Below are 25,474 nucleotides of genomic sequence, written 5' to 3' on the forward strand. Positions count from 1 at the left end.
ATTAAGTGACTTTATGTTACTTAATAATTATAGTGGACCAAGATGGGTGAAAGAGCGCCGCCGCCCACCCGAGCCCGAGCCCGAGCCCGTGCTCGTGCTCGCGGGCCTCGGTCTCGGTCTCGGTCTCGATCTCGATCTCGATCTTGGACTTGGATCTTGGCAATTGGTCTTTGGGTGGTCTTTGGGCTCGGGTCTGGACCCGTAGTAATCTTTTTAGACCACCGCTGAGTCAGCAATCCAAGTGGCTTGACACATCGTTAAGCGTGGCACAGTCAAAGCCTACACGGCTGCCACGTGAGAAATCCACACGCTCCACACGCGAAAGGCACACTCCTGCCACAAGCTTGTAACCGCCGACGGTTACGAATGAGCCATGATGAGCCTTCATGGCTTGGTTGACCCTGCATGGTGGCTTGGCCTATAAATAGGCTAGCCATTCCACTGCATTTCACACACTGAATATCACAAAGCATACTTCCTCTCTGCATAGTCTTTTCGAAGCTCTGCCCCCTTCCTCTTTCAGTTCGCCGGAGCTCGTTCCAACTGCGGTGCTGCAACGAACGAGACGTAGCCGTTTTATCTTTGGGGATGACGCGCCAAAACCGAGAACACTACCGGGGCGTATCTCGTCTTGCGGAAAGAGGTCTTCCTCGACTCGGCTAAGTTCATCTTTACAGTTTCGAATTTCTTATTGTAATTTTCGTTTCTGTTTTTCTTTTCTTCGATCTTCTTTCGGGTTGTATTACGTCCGGTTAGTATTTTTATAGCTATATCTCCAACAGCACCTTTAAGCTGGTTAAAGTTTGTTTTTGTTATTTTAACATGGAGACCGGGCGGGTTTGGTCCCTAAACCCTATGTTACATTGTAGTCAATGAACTTGTCAGTATTTATTAGTAGTATGTATTTACGAACACTTATCCAAATTTACGTATAATTACGTTAACTTATGAATAAATCTTCAATATATATGCATAATTAATGTACGATCTAAATAAAATAGTCGCCACCGACAACACATAAATTCAACCAGGCTTTTGAATTTGAGTCTTTCAAATGGAATTCCAAATTCCAAATTCCAAATTCCAAATTCCAAATTCCAACTAATTTATTTATACTTATTAATCAGGGTTAAATATAAGTTACAAAGATAACTAGTGAAATGTAAAAATAATAATGTATAGGTAACGCCTTTATCCTAATTAAGTATTAGTATGGGGTAATATAAGTTCTAAAATATTAATGTTCATATCTGTATTTGACTCAACTAATTAGATTAAATTTACCTAGGTTTCTTTAACTATATCCATTTCATATATGGATTTCTTTTCTCTCTCTCTCTCTCTCTCTCTCTCTCTCTCACACACACACACACATACACACACACACACACACTCGACATTTCCTTCATTTATACTTCATGTCTAGCTCAAATTTTGCACAATTAAGGTTATGTGTTTTCTAAGCAATGCCAACAAATCTCAATGCTGCTTTTCGAAACTCTAATTTTACAAGCCCATGTGGGACTTGCATTTTTATAGGCAGACCACTTATTTTAATTAGCATAAACTAGCTCATTCAAGAACACATAAGGCATAGTAATATATATATATTCTCTGCAAGAAATTAAGGGGAGGGGAAAAAGTCAAAAGTAGTAGTTGAGAATGAGAACTAGGGGAAGACAAATTTGAACATAATTAAGCTAGTTAGATTGATTAAAATCGTTCAGAATTAATACACACAATAGCTAGCTAGGTCGCTCTATTTCGTCCGAGCCTTGTATAAGACAGTCTCACGAGTACATATCAGAACACAACATACTGATGAAAAGAAACACAAGAACACCACAGATGGTCGCGCGCAAGCTACATTTCCAAAATCAACCCTGGCTAGCTAGCTAATTAACTAACTCCCTACTCATGAATCAAGTCCAAAGGGACTCTCTCTTGAGAGGATCTTGCATCACATTATTAGTAGAACTAGTGGAAGCAAAGCTAAGATAGTGTTGGAGGCTACTAAAATTAACAAGAGAGGACTTGTCATCTTCACCACTATGATGATCATTGTTATGAGTCATCAATGGAGGCGGCTGCTGCTGCTCTTGCTGCATCTGAATGCAAAGTATCTCTGCTTGAGCCACTGCTAGCTGCATCTGCAGCTGAGAAACTTGATTCTGCAGAAACGAAATCGCCCCAACGCAGCCGTACACAGGGTCCCTCGTCCTAGCATTAGCCTCATACACTAAGCTACTCACTGCATCTCCTCTTTGATGAAATGGGAGCTCCTGAAAATATCCAAAATTTTTATTACTAATTTTTTTTTTAAAAGTAAACCCTAAAAACAAGTGTTTTAGCAAAAAAAAAAAAGTCAAGAAAATGATCAAACCTGCAGCATCTTGCTCACATTGCTAGCTCCAAAAACCTTGTGAACGATGGCGAACTTGTGAGGATCGTCGGGAGGGAAATAAGGGGAGAAAATGCAGTCTTTTGCGCAGCGTCTCCGGAGAAGTTTGCAGGAGGCGCAGGGCGAAGTTCCTCCTCCCATTTTTGGGTTGTGGTATTTAAATTTTTTTTTGTAGGGAGATTTTGATTTTTTGCCTTAGGTTTTGTTGTGGTGGGAACAATTGTAGTAAGTTTGTGAGAATGGAGAAAAGGTATTTATAATGGTAGGTGTTATAGTCCACCATGGAAATCGTTCCATGATTAAATTATAACTACGTGTGTGTTTATCTTTTTCAAGTCTATGTGAATTTCTTTTCAACATTAAAAAATTGGTTGAGTACATGTTAGGGAAGATTACAGTTCTTAATTTGCATGTATGTATGGTGGGAATAATTAAAAAATTTATTAAATACTCGCTACTTGTTTTTTTTTAAAGTTTGTTTCTTAATTGAATAAGGAAGAAAACATGGGAGTTAAAATGACATTTGCTTAAAATTAAGATTAATGAGATTATATGATGAGTGCATTGAACCAATTAATTACATATGCCAATAAAATCTTCTATTAAATATCAATGTTGTATATCGATAACCTATATAATCACATGAGCTTTCATGAAACGAGCTTGTGATTAGTGAACATGTCTTATATAGTAGAATTATATTAGTTTGAGCACTAGCTCGAAAGCCTAAGAGGTTTTAATTTAATTGGCCATAAGTTCGAAATTCTCAAATGGTAACACATATATATAGTTACTGTCTATGATGGGCATTTTAGTCATTTTAAAGATGTGACATCGGCTAGATCATGAGAGGTTGACCACCGCCATGAGAAAAATTAACCATCCATGCAAAATTGGTTTCTTTTTTCAACATTGCCCTTATTTGACTTTTTTTTTTGCATTTTCATTTTTCCTCTTTTGCATTTCTGTGTATAGGAGTATTATATAGTAAAAGCACATGTATACACACAATTAACTAGTCAATAGCTTGATTGAGTGAAGAAAGAAAAACAAAATGAATTGGAATTGGGAATACTAATTGTTTAAAGAATAGGGAAAGACAAAAGCAATAAATTGGTGGAAAGAATTAGGGTTAGGGTTTAGCACATTATGTGTAGCATGAAACGAGGGAAGACCGGACTGAGGGAAAGATGAGTTCGACGTGAATGTTTGTTGGGAGGGCATTCAATTCACATCAAACACATACTACTATATAAATCGTCCATTTTTTTTCATTACAATTAACGATATTTATATACAAACTTGAATGAAACTATTTTACCCTATGTTGATTCAATATTCTAATTCAATGTGAATCGAGAACCACATCCACTATAAATCCAACATCATATTTATAGTTACAAATATATCACTAAAATATGGTTTTGGATTTGGATTTGAACCATGGTAGGAAGGTCTTACTTTATTCACCATCCACTTAACACACTATTCTTAAACTCTGTGCTGAAAAGAAACGTCTCAATTAACAAGGAACGGAGGGAGTAATATTTATTTCATAAATAATTGTGTGACTTATACACTCAACCTAATAATTGGAAGAAAAACATCTTACTAACTAAACTATGAAAGCATTCTACCAACTGAATTGTTTTTCATTATCTGAGCGTGTCTTTTGTTAGTACTAGAAACAAATACTATTTTTTCTAAAGATAAAAGGTGTTGGCATTTGAGCGTTTCTCAAAATAAAGGAGAAAGATCTATGGCAGTTATCATTTGACAAATATCTAGATTTAGATAATAAATTACGTTTCGAGATGTTAGGTTTAGTTTCTATATTGGATTTATATGATAAAAAATTATCTAAAGTGTGTTTTATTATCATGTTTTGTTTATTTATCTTCGCTACCAACCACGCACTTTAGCTTGATATATACAATGTCGGAGTACATCTTTCACACCGTGTTTAGTTAGGTTGCTTGATTTTCAGATGGATCTGGCGTTAAAGATGTCACAAAGCACCCTTATATAACAGAGTTATTTTAAATCAAACATTGAACTACATTGTTTAATGTTATTAGATTTACAACCAAACACAAAAGAGTTTGAAAATAAACTTTTCATAAATGTATGAAAAACCCATTAACACTACTAACACCAACTTTTCATAAATGTATGAACTACATTGTAACAAATCTTGGAATTGATTCGAACACTAGTACAACATTAATTTAATTTACATATTTTGTGATGGTACATGAAATGATAATAATTAAATAATGATGAACAATAAGTAATAAATTGTTGGTGATGGCTCATTAATTGAAATTGTCATCATCTTGTGCTAGTATGATCACGAGGGGGGGTTTTGTGAAAACTCTACTTCTAATTAATTAAAAGGGATTCCCTCAGCCTCGTATTTAATGCACATCACATGATTCCAAGCTTCTAATCTGCCATTCCGAGGAAAACAGCTCTCCTTCCCCACCTCTCCTATTCACAGTTTTATTAATCTCTACATTAATTATATTTTCAATTATACTTTATTCACTCTCTATGACACCCTCTATTGCTAGTTGAAAGAAATGTAAGTATATGTAGCCTAGTACTAGGGTTTGATAAGAATGATAGTAATATTAATACGACTAAATGTTACCCTAGTTTTATTCAAATCGTTTCCTCTTTAAGGACGTTTAGTTATTGGGAGGATTCAGTTATGCACACCCAAATTCCACATTAAATCATTAATTAGTTTTTGCAAGGATTTGGAGTATGATAATATCCACTTTGAGTACTCGGATCACTTCTTAAAAAGTCTCATACTAAAGAAATAGGGGTTGCACTTATATGTTACTTGCACATTTTCTAATTCTCTAATGTGGAATGGTATGCACACCTGAACTCCACATTAGTATGATATTATCCGCTTTGGACAAAAGCCTAACTATTTTGCTTTAGGGACAATCCCCAAAAGACCTCATATTAATGGAGTGGGGTTATATTTATATATTATTTGCACATTTTCTAATTCTCCAATGTGAAATGGTTTGAACTTCTAACATTTATATTATTAATAAGGTAGATAGGTTAATATTTTTATCTATCATTACTTAGATTTTTTCCAATCACACTCTTTTAATGGAATACTGTATAATTCAAGGAAAATTAGCTAGTGAAAAGAGCTTTGTGATAATATTCCCAAAATGGTGAGCCACCAAATAACAAGATTCAATCTATAGTATTTTTTATCTATCTTATCACGTAACCATCAGGCCATCCACAATAGGAATAGCCCAGCAATAGCCTAGCCATAGCCTAGCCACAAACTCCTCATGCCATATCATCAACACTAAAAATCCTCCTGTCATATCATCAAAACAAGCAAATAGCCCAGCCACATCACTAGCCACATCACTAATAACAATTATATAAAAATGAAATAATTAACAATCACACAATATACGGAATTTAATTTACGAGACATATACGGGAAATATTAATAATACTATTAAAATTTTAAAAAGTACAATAATTTTTAAAAAAGTACAATAATTTAAAAAAATACAATAATTAAAAAAATTACAATAATTAAAACAAGTGGTGCGAACCGCGTATATATAGTGTTTCGAAAATAAAAAAAATAAAAAATAAAAAATTCCGCTCGGCGGTGCGCTAGGCGATCCGGGCGCTGCAATAGCGCCGAGCGGATCGCCCAGCGCACAGCCTAGCGCCGCGAAACCGCCGAGCGCTCGGCGGTTTTTAATTCCGAAATCCGTTGGGCGGTTGCAATGGACCGCCTAGCGCCGGCACTCGGCTAGGCGCCATTGCGGATGGCCTCATGGTAGAGTAATCCTTCATTAATTCATAGTCAATATCTTGTACCAACTGTATATAGGAACACAATTAAAATTGAAAGCATATACGACTCTTTTTAAAGCATGTGAGACAATAAATTTTAACAAAATAACAAATACTCCACGCCACAGGATAGATAACGGAATATAGACATCATCTTAGCTCTCACATAATTATTTTGTAATGCAATCAGTATTGCCCCCAAAATGAGATGGAAGTATCGTCATAAAAAAGTTAATCCATCATTAATTTAGAGTAATTAGAGGGTGATCAGGGGGCAAAGACTAGTCATGATTAGACTAATTAGTAGAAGCCAGTTTTGTTGAAATATTTACACACACACACACACACACACACACACACACACACAGTAGTAAGCTCTTGAAACGCGCATTTTGAAAAAGAACTCAAGTTTCAAGCAAGCGCGACGGTGTGTAGAGAGACAGGATGAGAACCTTGTAATGTTTGTTTAATTAATTAATGCGTGTGGAAGCGTGTTTCCTTTGTTTTGTTTCGATTAAACTAAGTCAAAAACACAGACATCTTCACCCTCTTGGACGAAATAAATAAAACGTGGTGACCTTCGATGCGCCACCCATTTAATGCGCGCTTTCTGATATGGAAGATTCCATTTTCAAATCCACCACAAACGGTGCAACCCATTTTTCATTTCTTTTCTAATAAATTGTTTCTTTTTTCGATTTTGTCTAGCCACGTGTTATTTTTCAGATGCTTCGACGACCAATCTATTGGCTCGTAATTTCATATTACTGTACACTTCTATCTAGGGATGACAGTGGCTTAATATAGATGATGATCAAAACGTTACATGAGTTAGCATTTAGATTTATCACATTACTGGTATTACCGTGTCAAAAAACAAAAAAAAAATACCGTGTTCAGTTCAGCTAGTAATAATTAAATATTTAGGTATTTTCTAGATTTTGTAGGATATTATAATTCCCTTTCCATTGTGTTTCTGTGTGTAATGACATACTATTATGTTTGCATTTAATAAAGTATCCATGATTATGTTCGTTTCAGATGAGATCTTATTGTGACAACAGGACAATACGAAATATCGATCCTTCTTCTGTGTTGAATGTAATCTAGTTTATATAAATATTGCACTATGAATCCGATTCGAAGTGTTTATATCTCCAATTTTATCAATCTCTAAAGCACCATCCACCTCACCTCATAATTGCAGGAAACATGTCTGGTTATGTGCGTGTGTTGGCCTAGTGTTTAATGTTCGAAGCAAATAGTCTCGAGTCTGAGTTCATTGTGACGCGTTGTTTTTAAATTTCTATTTATTTAACCATAAAACAATTGTGTTTGATCTAATTCATGTGTTAGGTGTGTGCCTAAAGGATAATAGGATTCTAACCTTGCTTATCATTCTTGATTCCACGCTACCGTAGGCACAATCCCAAGTGGAAGAAGGGAAATTAACTAGTTGTGCAGGATAACATAGGCACGTGACCGAATGGACTTCATTTCATCACAAGCCAATGCTTAGCTGCATTGTCATATTACTAACTCGGAATTAATTGCAGATTCCCTGTGACAATAAGTTACAGAATATTAAAGAGAAATAAAAGAAGTGAGTGCATTAAGACAGACAGACAGACACAGACTGGTGTGCTAGTTTCAAATTGTAGGATAAAATATCCAGCCTGCCTCTTCTGCAAACTAGTTGAAAGTGGCTTGCAAGTGTAGGATAGTAATCAATTGAAATATAGCTAATTTAACCAACTATTTTTCCTAGAGAATCTAGACGATTCTTATCAACGCCGTCCAGATTTATTAAATATGAGCTGTGATATGTTCTGGTATTTGAAAAAGATTTTCATTATTCTCTACATTTCATCCCAAAAACTGTTTACTATGATAACTACTTAAATCGCACGTTGCTATGGTGCTAAGTGCTAACTAACGACAGCTTAGGTGAGAGCAAGGGCCTCATTTAACTTTCAGTTGCAGTGGGATCAAAATAGTGGAATTTTTGGTTAAAGAAATAATGTGGGTTGCCTTTACTCTAAATCTGGAAATAAATAACCAAATGAGTAGTGGAAGGGGTACCACCTAACGGTTCAACTTACCTTCATAGGGATAACCTTCGAAGACATTGATATTCAAGCAATTTCCGCAAATTATGCGTTTTGATTCCACTTCTAAACCGAGAACTTCCTTTTTGTGATTCAGTAGGGATGGTTAACTGCTGTGCACTCTCCTTAACTTTTTTCCTCTTCGAGTATGCTTTAGCCTGTGCCTGGACTACTCAGTTACAAACATCAACATGCAGAGAAGGTAAGATAGAGCCAGGTAGCTAAACCAACTGAATAGTCATTAAGTATTATTTTCACAGAAGAGCAGACAATAAAATCTACAGAGTAATTGCATTGACGTAGAAAAGTATAAAGTTCTGAAATATTATATACAAACGTGGATTTCAGTCTAGTTTCGCCCCATCCAAATTGAAACAATAAGCTGAAAGTTTCAGGTAATTTCCAGTAATTATGTGAACCTCAAGAATGTATTTTCCAAATTTTAGAACCTCTACCATCTGTATGAGAGCTCAACTCTAAGATTTCACGATTTTCATTTTCTATATGTTCGGTATCCTTATTCTGCTAAAGAAATAATAAGGTCTGTGGTGCACTTGGATCATAAAATTCATGAACTCTCAATCTCAGGCCAGATTTCTACCAAAATACATGAATTCCAATCTTCTGCCTCTTACTTTTTAATGCTTTCTTGACCAGGACCGTGCTTTCACCTCTCATAACAGATAAATGCATGCTTTCTTGCAATATTCCAATATTGTCACATAACTTAAAGGCTAAACACAGATATTAGCATCAAGATCGGGCCTTATAACTGAACTGCAGTAGTAGTTCATGTTACCCCTAGTAATTTAACCAAGACTGAGCATCAAATCTCTAATAAATGAGCTTGAAATTTTCTGGAACCAGGTGCTCAAAATACGTACGAGATTGTGAAGAAATCTTGAGCAAAGCATCATCCTTCAATCTATCGATTTTTTCCATCGCATTCACATCATGGAAGAAATAATCTGATTCCAGGTGAATAGCACCTGAGGACATACGTGCCTTTTCACATGCCTTCAATAAGCAAGTTACAATGAAAATTCTGTTAATCATCTTTTATCTCGGTTATACCAACGCTGTTCCACGCAATCAATACAACATCACATGAGAAAAGAGTACAGGATCACTGTAAAAACATATTCAACAAGATGCAATCAGCAACCCTCAAACTGTAAACATCGTTATCAATAACTGGTATCACTTACATATAAAGAGATTAGACTATATTACAACACTAGAACAGAAACCTAACCCTGTTGTGAATTATAACTAATATACTCGTGTTAGAAGTTGCTTGGCATCAAATCAGATTAACAACATAATCTTAAGCTAAATATCCAGTTATATACTTAAAAGATAGTACTAATTGTCATGTTATCAACTCCACAGAAACATAAAATTGCTACAACTCTTGTTTCAGAGTCTCTGACTGATATATAGAAATGGGTTCATCATATAAAATTATAAAGCAGAACTGCAAAACACCAGCACAATTGTATATACGAACAATTATCTCAATAGTGGATCTGGTTTACGGTCAGCTGTACAAATTTATAACGCAAGAATGACTGAGATTTTGTTTCATCCATATTTGGAAATCTGAAAACAACCAAGTACCAACATGATACAAGTGGAATGTACACATCAATCGTCACCAGAATTGCAAAGTTTACCTGATTTGCAATGGAATGGAATCCATTTTCAAGTGAATGCTCAGTGAAGGTGAGCCATTCTTTAGAAGTGACTTGAAGCTCAGGGTGAATAGTAGCCATCTCGTCTCGCAGAACCAATGCTTCGTATCTCAAGGCTAAGCAACTCTACCAAAAATCCAATCATTCAATCCCAAAGGGGAAGAATATGATACAGGTACTCCACAGTGATATCTTGGCGATTGTAAATTTGTGAGGATCGTTTTATCAGAACAATGTATAATCGACAACAACATTTGGTAAATCAGGACGATGATTATAAGATGACAAGTAAACACGATAGTCTCGTTGGATGTAAAAGCATAATAGAGCTTGTCACTAATAGCGATCGGTAATTTCATAGTTATAGAAGCATTAAAAAGTACTCCTACAGTCGTTAAGAAGAGAATTGGAATTAATACGAAAACAGAAAGAGTAAATATTAATTTCATGCGAAAATTCATCACAAACGAGCCAATATGTCTTTAACGGAAGAATTAAACAATAGAAACAGTGATTTGATGAGCTATTACCTCGACGTCGCCAATCATAGCAAAAACACGAATCAGAAACTCAGCACATGTGAGCTTAATCTCGACTGATTCTTCCGCGATTTCACCGAAGATAAGAAGAGATTCATCTCTCATGAACCGTTTCAAAACCGATTTGAAATCAATCGACGACTGCACATCTTTTGAAACTAAAATCGACTCGAGAACTCGAATTGTTACATCATCAACCCTGAGAAAAGGATCCGATTTCAAACGCGGATGACGAACTAGAGCTACATATTTGCGATAAATATATAAGAATTCTAACCATCGATTTTGAATCCGAGAGCGAAAGAGGGAAATTTCCTGATATATTGTAGCTGAGTGCCGCATTTTCCGAGATATTGACGGTTGGAGATTTGAATGGCATCGATTTATATATGTTTGAGTTTTGAACACGCGAACTTGCATTTAGATTGCTATCTATATTTGATTCGATTATAGCCAAGGGTTCGTTTACCCAGATATCATGATAGGCCTGTTAATGAATACTGGGAAAAGAATCAAAGTTTGAACTAGCATATGTCAAACTTAGAGCGTCCACTATAAGGTGGACGCGGCGGTCGCCGCGAGCGGGGCGATGGCGGGGCGGAAGGCGCGGCGATTATAGTGGATGGGGTGTCCGCCGCGAGGGTGGACGCGGCGGGTGGGGTGGAGGGCGGCGGACGAGGCTTCGCCGCGAGTGGGGCGAGGACGCGGCGTGTAGTGTATAGGCGCGGCTATAGCCGCGGCTATTATAGTGGCGGAAATTCACCGCGGCTATAGCCGCATTGTTCGAATTTTTTTTTTTTTTCGTTTTTCATATCTATAAATACCACTCTCCCTCCTCCCCCACTCCCATTTTCACAACATCCATACACCCACTTTCTACAAAAACACTCTCTACAAAATGCACCGAGGAGACGACGAATCACCCGACACTGAGGAATCGGGATATGACAGCAATCCATCTCAGCCGTCGGCCCATCATTCGCCGGCATCGGGTTTTGGCGGATATGCTTCTCAGCCGTCGGGATTTGGCGGATATGCGGTTCCGTCACAGTCTTGGAGTTGGAATCAATCTCCACCACCGTGGGCATCGAGTCCACCCCTTCCTCCATCTCAGTCGTGGAGATCCTCACCAACGCCGCCCGCTTTACAACGGAATCTGAGTCGTTCCGCTTTTGGAGATTACCGACCAAACCTAGACGCGCTTCACCTGGCGCGGCCGGGTTCCCCTTTTCAAGCCAGTCAATCTCCGATCACCGAAGCAGATCAAGACGCATTTGATACTATGTTGGGTCTGCTCAGTACCGGCATCGCAGATACGCCGGTAGCGCGGGTGGAAACACCCGTTCCGACCCGAGGAGGTGGCGGCAGCCGGGGCTCTGGTGGCGGGAGGGGCAGAGGCCCTAGGGGCGGAGGCGGCAGTCGTGGCACCGGCAACGTCGGTGGACACTCGGGCAGCTCCCCCGGCATTGCGAGTAGCGATGGCAGTGGCCCCGGCGGTAGCGGTGATCAGCCCGAGGGGTCCAGCCGCGGCAAGCCATACAGCAAAGACGAGAGCATTGCCGTGGCGAAGGCGTGTGATGCTATCACTTCGGACCCCGTAGTGGGTACCGATCAGGAGTCGGGGAGCTTTTGGAGGCGCGTCATGATGGCATACGAGGAATTGAAGCCCGACGGCGCCGAGAAGCGCGACCCAGAACAGATCCGAAAAAAGTTCGGTAGGATACTGCAGGCTACCAAGCTGTTCGCGTCCATATACGAGAATAACCATCGCCACGCCGAGAGTGGCAGAAGCGCAGAAGATGTGAAGACCCTGTCGGAGGGCCAATACCGCAAGACGGGCCAGCCGAAGTTCACCTTGTGGGAGGAGTATCTTGTCCTCGCGGATTGTCCGAAATTCAGGTCGATCGTGGCGAACGAGGTGGAAACAGCCGGTGACCCGAAGCGCACAAGGCACAACCTTGCCGGGGAATACAGCAGTGGGAGCGGCTCGCACGAGTTCGAGCAGTCCGACGAGCAAGTCGAAGAGCCAGCCGCGACTCACATTAGGCGACGACCGCCCATGGGACAACATGCCTCTATCCGCAGAGCCAGAGGAGGTAGAAGTGCTTCCCGCCAAATGGCGGCCGCATCCGGATCGCGCATCCCCCAGTCTGCCCCAATCCCACAGCCCACGGTGCAACCCCACGAGGTATTGGCCAATAGCATAGACGTAACGTTGATGCAACAACTGCAAGACGTATGCAGGTCATACGCAGGGGAAACTGACCCGTACGTCAGGAACGTCTACAAGAGGCTCATCAATCGGCTTGAGAGTCGACTGGGGTTGGTTGATAATGCGCCTGGGGATACCGCGGCCGGCAGCAGCGAGAGAGGAGGAGGAGGAGAAGAAGAAGAAGAAGAAGAGGAAGACGAGGAAGCCGACTCCGACACCGAGTAGACGGTGCCGGAGTTTTGTTGTTGTATTTTATTTTCATTATTCGTTGTATAATTTTACCGGTATGCAATACAACGAATATTCGACCTAATTACCTCGTATTCTAGTTATTTACACTGCGATTATTTAAATTACACTTGATTGAAACTAAAAAATATTTAAAAATGAAAATTGATTATAAAATTTTGGGGCTATTGGAGTTGTCCACTATAGTGGAGGAAATAGAATTTTGGGGCTATGGACAAAAAATTAGGACTATGGACAAAAAACTAGGGTGGGGCTATTGGGCGTGTCCACCTTATAGTGGACACCCTTAATACTCCCTCGTCTATGATGTCATATCTTATCTTTTCTTTTAGTTTGTCCTACTTAAGGTCTGTACTTTCCATATTTGGAAACAAATTCTTCTTCTCTCTACTCATTAAAATATTCAATCATATTTTTCACTTTACTTTATCATACTCAACTACTCCACCTAAAATTATGTGTCATTCAAAAATATGGACATCTTGAATAAGACGAAGTTAGTTTGTCATATTTAGGCCATCCACAACGCTTACTGTCCCTTAACCGTCCCTTAAAACACTATTTGCAGGACCCACTGTACTTTTTTACTCCATCCCTTAACTAATGGACGGAACCTGCAACCCTCCGTCCCTTAATCGTCCCTTAAATTATTATTATTTTTTTTAAAATTACTATTCATTCAATTTTTTTTTTATTTTTTTTCACCAAATTCAATTAATAAAAAACGCACTTCATTAAAAATAAAATAATATTACAACATAAAATAAAAATACAACTTAACATTCAAAAAAAATATAAAAAAAAGACATAATTAAAATCCTAAAAAAGTAAAAATGACATAATTTAAAATATAATTTTATAGGAAATAAAAAAACTACTCCGCCGGCGAATCATCCCCCGAAGGCGGTGGAGGTGCCCTGAGGCCACTTGGAGGCGGGATACCAAGTTGAACCGCCATAAACAGGACTCCGTTAAGCCAGGCTTCGTATTGGGTGGGCGTAAAGCGGGAAGTGTCCTCCATTGTGGCGGTCATGTACATGGACATAAGGGAGTTTGAGGGTCCCCCCGAGCCCGCCTGGCTTGATTCGGCTCGACCCCTCCTCCCTCTAGTCACCTTCGCCGCATTTCTCCCTTGCTGCCGACGGCGCCCACGGGAGGACCCCCCGGCATAGGCAAACTCTTGTGGCCCGATGCCCGAACCGCCCTCACCAGACGAGTATTGGCCACTCGACGTGTGCTTCGTGCGCTTCGAGGTCGAGCCCGAGCTGGACCGCACACCGCCTGCCCACCTTTCCTCGTCCCTGACGACCTCCCAAACATCGGCATATTTGAATTGTTTGCCGGTGTCTTCGTAGTAGACCCGCAAAGCGGACCTCAGAATGTCGGCTCCCGTGACTCCGCTTTGGTACTGAGCCGCTTCATTCTTGTAGATGCCGCAGAATCATTTGACCTCTCTGTCGACTCGGTCAAAGTAAGCGTGGAGCATCTTATATGTGCGGCGGCGGGTCTTTTTCGGCTTAATCTCATGGTAGGCCTCGGTGACCTTTTCCCAGAAGCACTTCCGGGGTTGTTGATTCCCGACGATGGGATCGTACGAGACGTTGATCCAGGCGTTGTACACAGCCAGCGTTTTTTTGGGGCCGTACGGATGCCGGCCTAGATCCCCCCTCCTCCTCCTCCGCCTCCGCCTCTGCCCTGGAGCCTCCCCTACCTCGGCCTCCTCCCCCGCCTCGGCCTTCTTCCGGAGTGGGTTGAACCGGATAATCCTCCCGAATCTAGGATAATCCCTGCGAATACCGCGGGGCGGAGGGACGGGCGTATGCATCAACATCAAAATTGGGTGGTTGGTACCCCTCGGCGTGCCCGAACCCTGGGTGCCCGGCGTCGACGAACCGGAACAACCCAATGTGTTGTACATGCTCCCCCAGTCGCCGAACGCGTTGAGATCCCACGCGCCGGAGCAGCCACCGCCGGAGTTTCCTTCGCCGGACATTTTGTGATGAGATGTTAGATGAAAATTGGAGAGGAAATGGAGATGAATTGGGAAGAATAGATGTGTAGTTGTGTGTGAAATAAGAATGAAAGAGGAGAATTTATAGAGTAAAAAATAATTAAAAAAATAAAAGGAAAAACGGCTCTATTAACAGTAATATTACCGTTTAACATTTTTTTTATTTAATCCGATTTTTAAAAAAATGAATTATTGCGTCAGCGTGACGATGCCCACTCGCGGGACGGCGAGTGGGCGTCACGCATTGCCTGGGAGCGTGCCACGTCGCCTCGGCGCGTGGCGAGTTGTCCCGCGTTTCGTCGCGGCGGGACGGGCTGGTGACGGGACGAGATGCTGCAACGCGTCCCGCCCCGGTTCCGTCACTGCGGAACGAAACACGGGCCACCCGCGTGACGCGTTGCGGGTGGCCTTAAGATATCTACTTTCCATATTTGGAAACAAATTCTTCTTTCTCTCTCCTCATTAAAATATTCAATCATTTGTTTCACTTTACTTTATCATACTCAACTACTCCACCTAAAATCTCGTGTAATTCAAGAATGTAGGCATTTTGAATTAGAATATAACACAAGCAGTATAAGTGTATAACACAATCGGGCGTTACAACACTTGGTGAATGAGTTATTTGGTTACATTTTGTAGGGTGTGTTATGAGCTGGAATGATTTGTTTGGAAGTGACTGATGTGGCGCGTTTCACGCATGTGTTCTGTCATAAAACTACATTAAAAGGTATGTATGAAAGTTCGCCATTTTCAGAAAACGACTTGATCAACTGGGCGGACGAATGGATCAGGAGAAGGAGTCAAAATTGTTGCGCAAACGGATCAAGTTGAATCAAAAGGCATGCAGCGGGAGCACCCAACTAGAAGACTGATGCATCACACAAGAAAGATCCCTAAGGGTAAAGCAGACTTTTAAGAGAAAAAATGCCCTAAGGATCAAGACCGCACCCCTTCCTATAAATGGAAATAGAGAAGGAGGAAGGAGGCAGCTTCCAACCCTCGACGCTAAGTAATTTTCAGTTCTCTTCCAAAGCTGAAATGGGAGCTCCCAGCACTTCACACTCCTAAATTCTGTTGCATACACGCTTGGTTCTTGTGTTAGTTTAGTTTAGAAGGTGTTTGGTGTTGGTTTTTGTCATCGTGATCTTTTAGTGCTGTTATTCCGCTTCGAGAAGGAGCGATGAAACAATTTCTGCTTTCGTTTGTTTATTTTCAGTTTACCTTTGATATTATCGACTTTTGATGTATTGGTTTAGTAAATTTAGAGTTATGGTTTCGATTCCACTTGACACACCATGTTTACTATGCATAATGTTTCTGATCTGCTTTGTATTTTCAATCTGTGATGTAATATCTTAGCTTAAATGTCCTATTTCGTTTTGATTTGGTCAGATCTGAGTTTTCTTTTTTTATGTTTCGGTTTAGTTGCGAGGAAATTATGGACAAGTTGTCGTAGGATGTTTAGATCTGAAAGATGAGTTTTTAATTTTGCATGACTATGAGTTAGTTTCTTGTTCACGTAGGTGTAGTTTAGTTCTGTGAAGAAGATGAAGTTGTTAGAAGAGTTTTGTTTTATCATTCGCTTTGCATGCGACTGACAGTCGTCCATTTTATTCTGTTTGCCCATTTCGAGAAAGTTTTAGTATAAGTTGATCAAGTAGATTTAGTAAAGTTTTAGCAAGTGGATCAGTTTAGTAGTTTAGTCTCTCAAGTCAAGTAGTTTAACTTAACCCACACTTGGAAAGCGTTGTCGCAGCTATTCCCAATTCGTGTCCACAACAAATGTAAAACACATCTCAGATCGATCTTTACTTCCCTATACTAGTTAATAGTATTGTGGGTTAAGGTTTTGAAAATACTTTTGAGTTCCTCCATTCATCTCACTCGAGTCGGAGTAAGTTGAGTTGATCAGTCTGAATCTCCACTGGACCCATCCACCGGCATTGCAGGCTGAAGGCACACTTTTGGCCAGATGAATCAATTCAAGCAATGCGCACAACGGTAAAACCAAAAGATAGAGAGAACGAAGGAGAACAAGCAAAAAGTTCTAGTTTTCAGTGACATAGGTATATATAATGTGTCGATAGAAGAAGAGAAATATGAAAACACACCATTTTCTTAGTACACCAAAGTAAATGTGAATTATACATTTGATGTCTTATTTGCAGACTTACCAATCTAAACGATTGATGCAAAGATATTAACTCCAATCTTGCACATCAATAATAATAATCCATACCAAACTTCGAATGAGTCCTGAGACAACCAACTCGTCTCTTAAACTCAAAATGGTAGTATAAAAATACATCAAAATTCTCACCATTTCTAAAATGTTACACTAACGATGCAACCTGACTAGTAGAAAGTAGCATAGTATAGATACAATTGAAAATTTGGTTACACGCACCAAAATAATGAAAGTACAACCATGAATCCTCAAAACATTAACCAAGGTCTACGACCATAACTCAGCAAGCAACCACAGCAAGACAGTTACTGTTGGCGGTATAAATTGACAGACACGCGCAGATTCCTGTAGGGAGATCGAAAGTGATGTCTTGAGTCCGACAATAAACCTGCACGCACCAATGGATGGATTGACAGTAGTGATCAATCCCAAGCCCGAGAAACCACAGCTATCTGCATTTTGACCATGCTGCTGATAGTAACTGTTGAACGCATACGAGACATTGCCAGGCCAGCTAAGGTTGAAGCACGAACCACCTGGCGACGCTGCAGTGCAGTCTGCAGCACCAGCACACGCCTCGGAGGCAAGTGCTGTCGCGTTTGACAAGTCTTTGTTGTTGTTCACAACACACCATCTGGGAGAGAGGTACTGCACGCCTTGAGCATTCACCAGTTTCTTTGATCCCTGCCCAAGGTCGACTTGATATTTTGCTTGGCCATCGAATGTGAACACACCCCAATGCCTCTCAAAGCTACCTGTAGCTAAGCTTCTGTTATCTTCGTCCAAAAGGCCAGAGATGTATATTTCTGTTGGCAAGGCTTGTCGCTTAGAAGATTTTGCTGCGTTGCTCTGGAGGTGGTTGATCAAGCCTTTAGTGAATTCCTCGGCAAGAGAAGAGGTAGCATTTGGAGCACCGTCAGTGGGCCAACCAATTCGCCCAATGACTACGTCTGTCTGGGGGAATCCAGCACCGGATAGGGCTGAAATGATGGAATCATAGCTCATGTCGAAGCTGTTTCTGTAGGTCTTGTGGCTATCATTTTGGGGCCGTGCTCTTTCTCTGAAAAGAGAAAAGTCAAGTGAAATGTTCTTGTTATTTTGGTAGCTCTGGAAGGGGGTTAGGGATACGAAAAACGGAGATCTATGTCTGTTCAAAAAAGTGAGGAGCTCAATCATGGTTCTATTGACTGATGGCCTAAAACGCGCTTTTGATGGCAGGCCAGTTTCTGATACAAAAGCATCGAAACTGCAGGTTCCAACAACTTTCACCTTTTCAGCCAAGTTAGCCTTGAGCAACGCTGTTTGGATGTTGGCAGCTGCTCCAGTGGCAAAGGGGTGGAACTGGTCGCCATAGCTTTGGAGGAAAGGCTCGTCTCCGATAGCAACATAACTTCAAACATGTTAGACAACCATCAGCCAAACACCCAAGTTGGGAGGTACATAAGACAATCCATGATAAAAGAATCAAACATCCACAAAAATCGACCATCAAAAGCAGCAAGTATTTTCCTTATAAGTTACAACTATGCAATGAAACATGCACCATCTAACAATCAGTCGTCCACTCCTCTTGATCATTCAGGAACTTAGTTATGCATGTATGAATCTATTTCGAGCTTCGATAAAGTTACACTCAGATGTTATCATGTTGCCTTGATTATCTGATGAAGTTATTGATCTGACTTTCAGTTCATTATTCTGATGAATTGAATATATTATCTGATGAAGTCATTGTGTGGTCCCATTAGTTTGATTACCTATCACGTTTTAAACAAACTTTGAGGTTGAACGAAACTCATCGTGAATCAGTATCAAGCAGCTTGATTTTCTATATATAGTTTACATTTTCATCTATCAAAGTTCAGTATCAAGCAGCTCTCCCCTTCTCTCTCTCGAGTTTACATTTTCATCTATCAAAGTTCAGTATCAAGCAGCTCTCCCCTTCTCTCTCTCGAGTTTACATTTTCATCCATCAAAGTTCAGTATCAAGCAGCTCTCCCCTTCTCTCTCTCGAGTTTACAGTTTCCATCTATCAAAGTTCCGTATCAAGCAGCTCTCTCTCTCTCTATTGAGTTTACAGTTTTCAATTTCATCCATCAAAATTCAGTATCAATCACATCTCTCTCCCTCTGTGTGTATGTTTAATTTTCCTCTCTCGAGCAGCTCTCTCTCTCTCTCTCTCTGTCTCAAACATCTATCAATTAGGTTTTTGTTTCAAGAGAGAAATTAAACTGCGATTCAAAATCACAACTGCAAAATAGAAAAGCACGAAAACAAATGGATACAATCAGAAAACGCACTCAATGAGGACTCTGGAGGCGCCATCGGAAACAAAGCGGGTGAGGTTATCGTGCACCCAGCTCTGGGCGGCCTTGAGCGAAGCGTTGAGGCTGCGAAGCATGGTGTTCGGAATGCCAACGGTCACGCGGATTCTGGAGCCGGAGAGAGACTGGAGAACCAGCGGATCGGCGTCGAGCAGCTTCACTTTGCCGACGCCGTTGGCCTTAAGAAGCTCCACCACCTTGGGCGGCGGCAGAGGGTGCGACGCCGCCGTTCCCCAGTTGACGCCGATGCATCCGACATTTGAGGAGAGGGAAAGTAGTAGCAGGAAGGAGAATGAGAGGGAAATGAGGGAGGAGTTGGGGTTTGGGAGAGGCATTTCAGCGGTGAGAGATATCGCCGCCGGTGTTGCGCGCCACCTGTTTGAGGCAAAAAATTAAAGGTTTGCTTTTTCCGTGACACAGATTTTCTCATTAGGGAATTTTTGTCTGGTCAATATAGATGGAAATCAATGTGGGTAGGTTCAATTCTAATTTATAATTATACTGTATTTGTTTTTCTTAAAAGAAAATATGTCAAATATGAAGAAATAAATCTTAACTATTGCCTTTGTATAAAAATAATACTATCTCCGTCCCATATTAGTTGTCACGTTTAGTGTGGACACGAGTTTTAAGAAATGTAAAGAAAAGTGTGTTGAATAAGTTAGTGGATTATAAGTCTCATTTATATATTAGTTTTATAATAAAAATGTGATGTCTACTTATCATTTATAGTAAAAGTAAAATGTGACTCTTATCGTGGGATGGACTAAGATGACAACATGTGACACTTTGGGATGGAGGTAGTATCAATGTAATTTTAATTTTTTTTCGCCAATTTTTTATTCTCCATGCCTCTAATGTATAAAATGGCAAATAAACATACAAAAAGGAAAATAAAGAAATTAAAAGCTAAAAATGAAATACAGTAGCAAGTAAAAGATATAGGACTCCCATAAAATTTTAAAAAATCAAGACACGTTCTTTTAGGCCATCCACAATAGGAATAGCCCAGCAATAGCCCAGCATAGCCTAGCCACTGCCACATCATCAGCACTAAAAATCCTCCTGCCACATCATAAATAGCCCAGCCATAGCCTAGCCACATCATAAATAGCCCAGCCACATCAATAGTCACATCACTAATAACAATTATATAAAATGACATAATTAACAATCACACAATATACGGAATTTAATTTACGAGACATATACGGGAAAAGTTAATAATACTATTAAAATTTAAAAAAGTACAATAATTTTTAAAAAGTACATTAATTTTAAAAAAAAATACATTAATAAAAAAGAGTGACAATTCACTCCTCGTCTCCGTCGTCGTCGCCTCCGGAACTAGGCTCGTTGTTGAGATCCATTTCCCGTTGTTGATCTTGAACAGAAATTAAGATAGAGAGAGTACTCGTTAAAACAAGTGGTGCGAATGAAAATGACGAGCAAAGCGCGTATATATAGTGTTTCGAAAAAAAAAATTTAATTTTCGCGCTAGGCCGTGCGCTGGGCGATCCGGGCGCTGCAATAGCGCCGAACGGACCGCTCAGCCAACCGCTCAGCGCCACATAACCGCCCAGCGCTGCGCGGTTTCTCTCTCCACTCAGCCGCTGGGCGGCTGCAATAGACCGCCCAGCGAACCGCCCAGCGCCTTATAATTTTATGCACTCTGTTAGAGTGGATATGAGTTGGGATGCCTATCTTATCTAATGCAAGTTTGCTTTGTAAATACAAGGCTACACCTTTGGGGAAAAAACATCTCTTCACAAGACATGTAACAGTAGTACCTCAGACACCACAAGCTTGATTAGTTCTCATTCCCATTGCAACACAACATCTAAGGTACCCATATGCTTTACTTCGTGAATTCTACTTCCTACTTGTAATGTTGAATCAAGCTTTCGTACAATATTAGAATTGCACTTCTTGAAGTAAAAGTTCTTCACCCAGAGCTGTGTTTTTAGCTTAAAAAGGAATGACAAGAACCTATATGCAGCAATTCCTTGAATTAGGATGCAAAAATAAGCATGCCCTTTTCAATAGTCAGCTTTGAAACTTTCTGTAGACTCATATGCTGGTTGCATGTTGATTGTTATCTGCAGCCTTCTGCCGAACTGGTGAGAGAGATTGCCACACTTGAAGTTGAAATATTGCGTTTGGAACGTCGTCTTCTTTCACTCTACCGGACGGCTTTTCAGCAGCATCTCCCAAGGATCACAGAAGATCACGCGGAAACACCTCGAGGAGGAGGAGGAGGAGGAGGTCAATTAAATCAGCCATCTCAGAAAATAGAATCGAAAATTCCAAAAGATCATCAATGTGAAAGCTCCCAACATTCTTCATTAATTTTAATGACATGTCTGTTTATATTTCCATAACTGAAAATTGCAGGAGAAGCAAAGGGCTTACTCTCAGCAATACTTGAAAAGTATTTTGATTGTGAAAGTAATGTACTAACTCAATATGTTTTCGTTTTTTTCATTCAGTGATGCATTTTGATTGTTTGATTTTTGATTTAAATCTCAGGCTGCTTATAACGTTGGTGGGCAGTGCGTTAATGCTCATGACATACAAAGCTCCATTTTATTTTAGGAATAAAATCACACTATTCTGCACCGATAAGCCAAGCCAGGTTTAGTTGTTTTATAAAGTAAATGGGGTTGAAATGGTGAGTGATGGTGTGATTGAAAATGGTGTGGCTCCAGGGAAGAAGTTGAAGGGTGGGAAGAGCAGACATCCTTTGGTCATAGAATACCAGAACACCAAATCCATTTTCTTTGTCTTTGATTTCTTTACTGTATTGTGATGTAGTACAAACTAGAGATAGATGCTAGTCGGTGAAGGTGAGGGATGTATCCTCCCAGTCGGTGGAGGAGGAGAGCAGAGCGGAAAGAGCCAGCAAGACTTCTGAGATGGGGGGCCGAACATCCACATTGTGAGCTACGCAGCTGCGAGCAAGCTGAGCCATGGAGTAGGCGAGCTCCAAGGGGTAGTCGAGATTGGGATCCATGAATCCTTGCAGCTTGTCCCTCACATTGTCTCCACTCAACACCCCGCCTATGGTCTCGTGCAACTTATCCGCAGCGGCCTCCTTCCCGGATAGGAGCTCCAGCATGATCACCCCAAAGGCGAAGACATCGAGTTTGGGAGTGAGGAGGCCTGTCTCTATGTACTCGGGTGCCATGTATCCTTGCGCGCCCACAACATGTCTGGTGGTGACCTTGTCGAATTCCAAGGCCCTGGCCAGCCGAAATTGGCGAGCTTGGCACGCATGTTGGAGTCGAGGAGGATGTTGGAGGTGGTGAGATTCTTGTGGATGTAAGGAGGGTTGGTGAAGTTGTGGAGGTAATTCAAGGCGTCGGCTACATCGTAGGCTATCTGGAGCTGTTGTTTCCAATCAAGGCGAGGCTTGTGCAGCCAATCCTTGAGAGAGCCGTTGTGGGCATACTCGTAGACGAGATAGGTGGTGCCCTGGTGGAGGCAAAAGCCTGACAGCCTGATGATGCGGGAATGGTTTATCCGTCCTAGCGTATTGATCTCGCCGGAGACGTCTTCTTTTATTACCTTCACCACGGCCTCATCGCCATTGAACCAACCACGATACACTGAGCTTCCTGCAATTCTATTGGATTCTGCAAAGGAGTTAGTGGCAATCTCCAATTCTTCCAGCTTGTATAAGCTCAGAGTTTCCATGGCGCTCCGGATGCCTTGGGACATATCCGACAATGGAGGCAGCGGCGGCGCCTCCTCTGTAGGCAGAGGATTGGAAGATTTGTGGCTGCTGCGGCGGCGGAATAACCAAACTAGAGCGATCACGGAAAGGATTACCAAAAGAGCAACACCGATTCCCACACCAATGAAAATCCACTTGTGGGAAGAGGCGGGGTTGGTGGCGGGGAGAGGCTGTGGCGGGGAGGGGGAGAGGGAAGTGTTGGTGTTGGTGTTTTGGAGAGTGGGCTCGGTTTTGAGAGGGACGAGGAGTGGAGTGAAGTAGAAGAGGGTGGGGGTTTGGTTGGACGTCGGCTCCAGCAGCAGCGAACTTGGCAGCAATAGAGGTGGCGTCCTCCCCCTGACGGAGGAGGTAGGTGAGGAGAGAAGTGAAGCCAGCGGCGGTCTGGGAGGGAGTGGGGCAGGCACAGCGGAGGGGAACGGCGAGCGTCATTTTGGGGCGGAGGTGGTAGAGATTCTGCGCCATGAGGGCTTGGCAGGTGGAGAGGGACTGGTAGGTGTTGTTGGCGACATGGAAGTAGGTCTCGTCCGGGAATTTGAGGGTGTAGGAGGTGTTGTGCTGGTAGAAAATGGAGGAGCAGGAGCAGGGGATGGGGACAATGAGGAGGCTGTCGGCGGGGAGAGGGGTGATGTCGGATATGTTGTTGGCGGAGAGGAGGTAGGCGATGGTGACGGGGGTGTTGTAGGTGGGGGTGGATCGGAAGGTGAGGTAGGCGTTGCACGAGGGGGCGGCGTTGCAGACGAATCCCAGAGTGGTGTTGGGGCTTTGTTCGCAGTTGAGCTGCTTGTTGTTTACGTAGCTTTGCTGGGCCTCTGCTTGCACCGCCAATGCTACTACTAACACCACCACCACATCACCGAGAAATGCCATTGCCATTGATTATTTGGATTAGGTGTAGGTGTTGCTGGCTCTTATAATTCTCTTTCCTTCCTAAGCATCTTTATCTGAAAATAAAGCTCACAATTAGATATAAATAAGTAACTTAAACTTGCAAATACTACATAAATCTATATCTATATGTATGTAAAGTGGGAGTTTTGGGAAAAATTTCAGAAATACTACCATTTTGGCAGGAAAGCTATCTATTGGTTAACATTTTTTATTTATTGATTGATGCAGTTCTCGTGCAGTGTGGTTTGAAAAGCTCAAAAAAATTAGACCAGACAATCTTCTATTCCATAATTTTAATTTATTTCATTAAAAGCATGTAAACAAATCTTGAGCCATTTCCAGAGTACCAACATAAAAAATCTTAAAATAAAGAATATAAACTTATCAAAGAAGTTTTGGAACTTCTATAAATACCAAATTTATTAACCAACACTGTCATTTATACAAACTAATTTCCAACGTCATTCATCGTTTGGTCTATGCGCTTTATGAAACTACTAATATTATTAGTTTAGTTTTTATCTTTTTTCAGTTTCATATCTATATCTATGCCGTACGGTTGTTGCAAACAATCCAAAAAAAATTTGTAGAATGAAAATAGAGAGAAAGAAAATGAAAATCCAATAAATTTTGGACTGATAATACACGCAACGCAACAGAAGAGAGGAGGACCAAAAATAGGGTTTCTCAAAGTTGAAATTCTTCAATAATATAAAAAACAAATGATGAGCTAAGATAAGTAGTTACCTCAATTCCGATGATTGAAGTGGATTCGAGCTTAGAGCTTGAATATCCGGTGGATTCCGATGATTGACGTGGATCGACGAAATGGGTGAGCTCTCGGCGTGCGGTATATATATGTACAGAAAGGAAAATTCAAATATGCTCTGAATTAAAATAAGAGTAGACAACGTATATATGGTCTGAATTAAAATAGAGGGAGATGAGATTGAGATGGAAGTAACGACGACGGCGACGACTGATGATGGGATTTAATTTGGGCTTTTACTGTGTTGGTCTTTGAATGTTAGTACACTACTACTATAATTTGGGCTTTATTATATGGGGTACTATTTCTTTATCATACACATTAATTTTATGTGTATTTTGTTACTTCTCTATATAACTAGATTAGTACTACTATATTCAACTGTCAAATTGAAGTTAGATAATTTTTAAGATTATATATAATTATGGAAATATACAAGTTAGTATAAAATGCTGTTGTGTTTTTGTTGCATCAAATTTGTCATTTTTATAATAAAT

General features: G+C 40.8%; 4 protein-coding genes across 7 annotated transcripts; all 4 read right to left on the reverse strand.

Annotated features, from left to right (window-relative positions):
• Positions 1-1,733: 1,733 nt before the first annotated feature.
• Positions 1,734-2,606, reverse strand: LOC121761137 (LOB domain-containing protein 12-like). The gene is made up of 2 exons (XM_042156737.1): positions 2,384-2,606; positions 1,734-2,282 (listed from the first exon to the last, which is right to left on the reverse strand). Exons 1-2 carry the CDS (start codon positions 2,540-2,542, stop codon positions 1,923-1,925), a joined length of 519 nt encoding a protein of 172 aa, XP_042012671.1. The 5' UTR covers positions 2,543-2,606; the 3' UTR covers positions 1,734-1,922.
• A 3,529-nt stretch (positions 2,607-6,135) lies between these two features.
• On the reverse strand, positions 6,136-11,079 carry LOC121761136 (protein DOUBLE-STRAND BREAK FORMATION-like). Of its 4 annotated transcripts, XR_006041937.1 has the most exons (7): positions 10,875-11,079; positions 10,589-10,796; positions 10,041-10,184; positions 9,249-9,381; positions 8,359-8,533; positions 7,644-7,817; positions 6,136-6,283 (listed from the first exon to the last, which is right to left on the reverse strand). XR_006041937.1 is itself a non-coding variant. In XM_042156734.1 (6 exons), the coding sequence occupies exons 1-5, from the start codon at positions 11,015-11,017 to the stop codon at positions 8,361-8,363; spliced, it is 801 nt and encodes a 266-aa protein (XP_042012668.1). In that variant the 5' UTR covers positions 11,018-11,079; the 3' UTR covers positions 7,350-7,817; positions 8,359-8,360. The 4 variants fall into 4 exon arrangements, 3 of the variants coding, with proteins under 3 accessions (XP_042012668.1, XP_042012670.1, XP_042012669.1); XM_042156734.1 differs by lacking the exon at positions 6,136-6,283 and having other exon boundaries at positions 7,350-7,817; XM_042156736.1 differs by lacking the exons at positions 6,136-6,283; positions 7,644-7,817 and adding an exon at positions 8,028-8,085.
• Positions 11,080-17,284: 6,205 nt separating this feature from the next.
• LOC121762662 (glucan endo-1,3-beta-glucosidase 9-like) lies at positions 17,285-20,021 on the reverse strand. The gene is made up of 2 exons (XM_042158615.1): positions 19,561-20,021; positions 17,285-18,650 (listed from the first exon to the last, which is right to left on the reverse strand). Exons 1-2 carry the CDS (start codon positions 19,917-19,919, stop codon positions 17,528-17,530), a joined length of 1,482 nt encoding a protein of 493 aa, XP_042014549.1. The 5' UTR covers positions 19,920-20,021; the 3' UTR covers positions 17,285-17,527.
• A 2,318-nt stretch (positions 20,022-22,339) lies between these two features.
• LOC121760281 (protein LYK5-like) lies at positions 22,340-25,204 on the reverse strand. The gene is given in 4 exon segments (XM_042155930.1): positions 22,340-22,836; positions 22,839-23,599; positions 23,601-24,261; positions 24,956-25,204. Coding segments are annotated over 3 exon segments (1,773 nt in total). The 5' UTR covers positions 24,194-24,261; positions 24,956-25,204; the 3' UTR covers positions 22,340-22,417.
• Positions 25,205-25,474: the final 270 nt, after the last annotated feature.

Source organism: Salvia splendens, chromosome 13 (genome assembly GCF_004379255.2).
Source record: "Salvia splendens isolate huo1 chromosome 13, SspV2, whole genome shotgun sequence".
NCBI classification, from domain to species: Eukaryota; Viridiplantae; Streptophyta; class Magnoliopsida; order Lamiales; family Lamiaceae; genus Salvia; species Salvia splendens.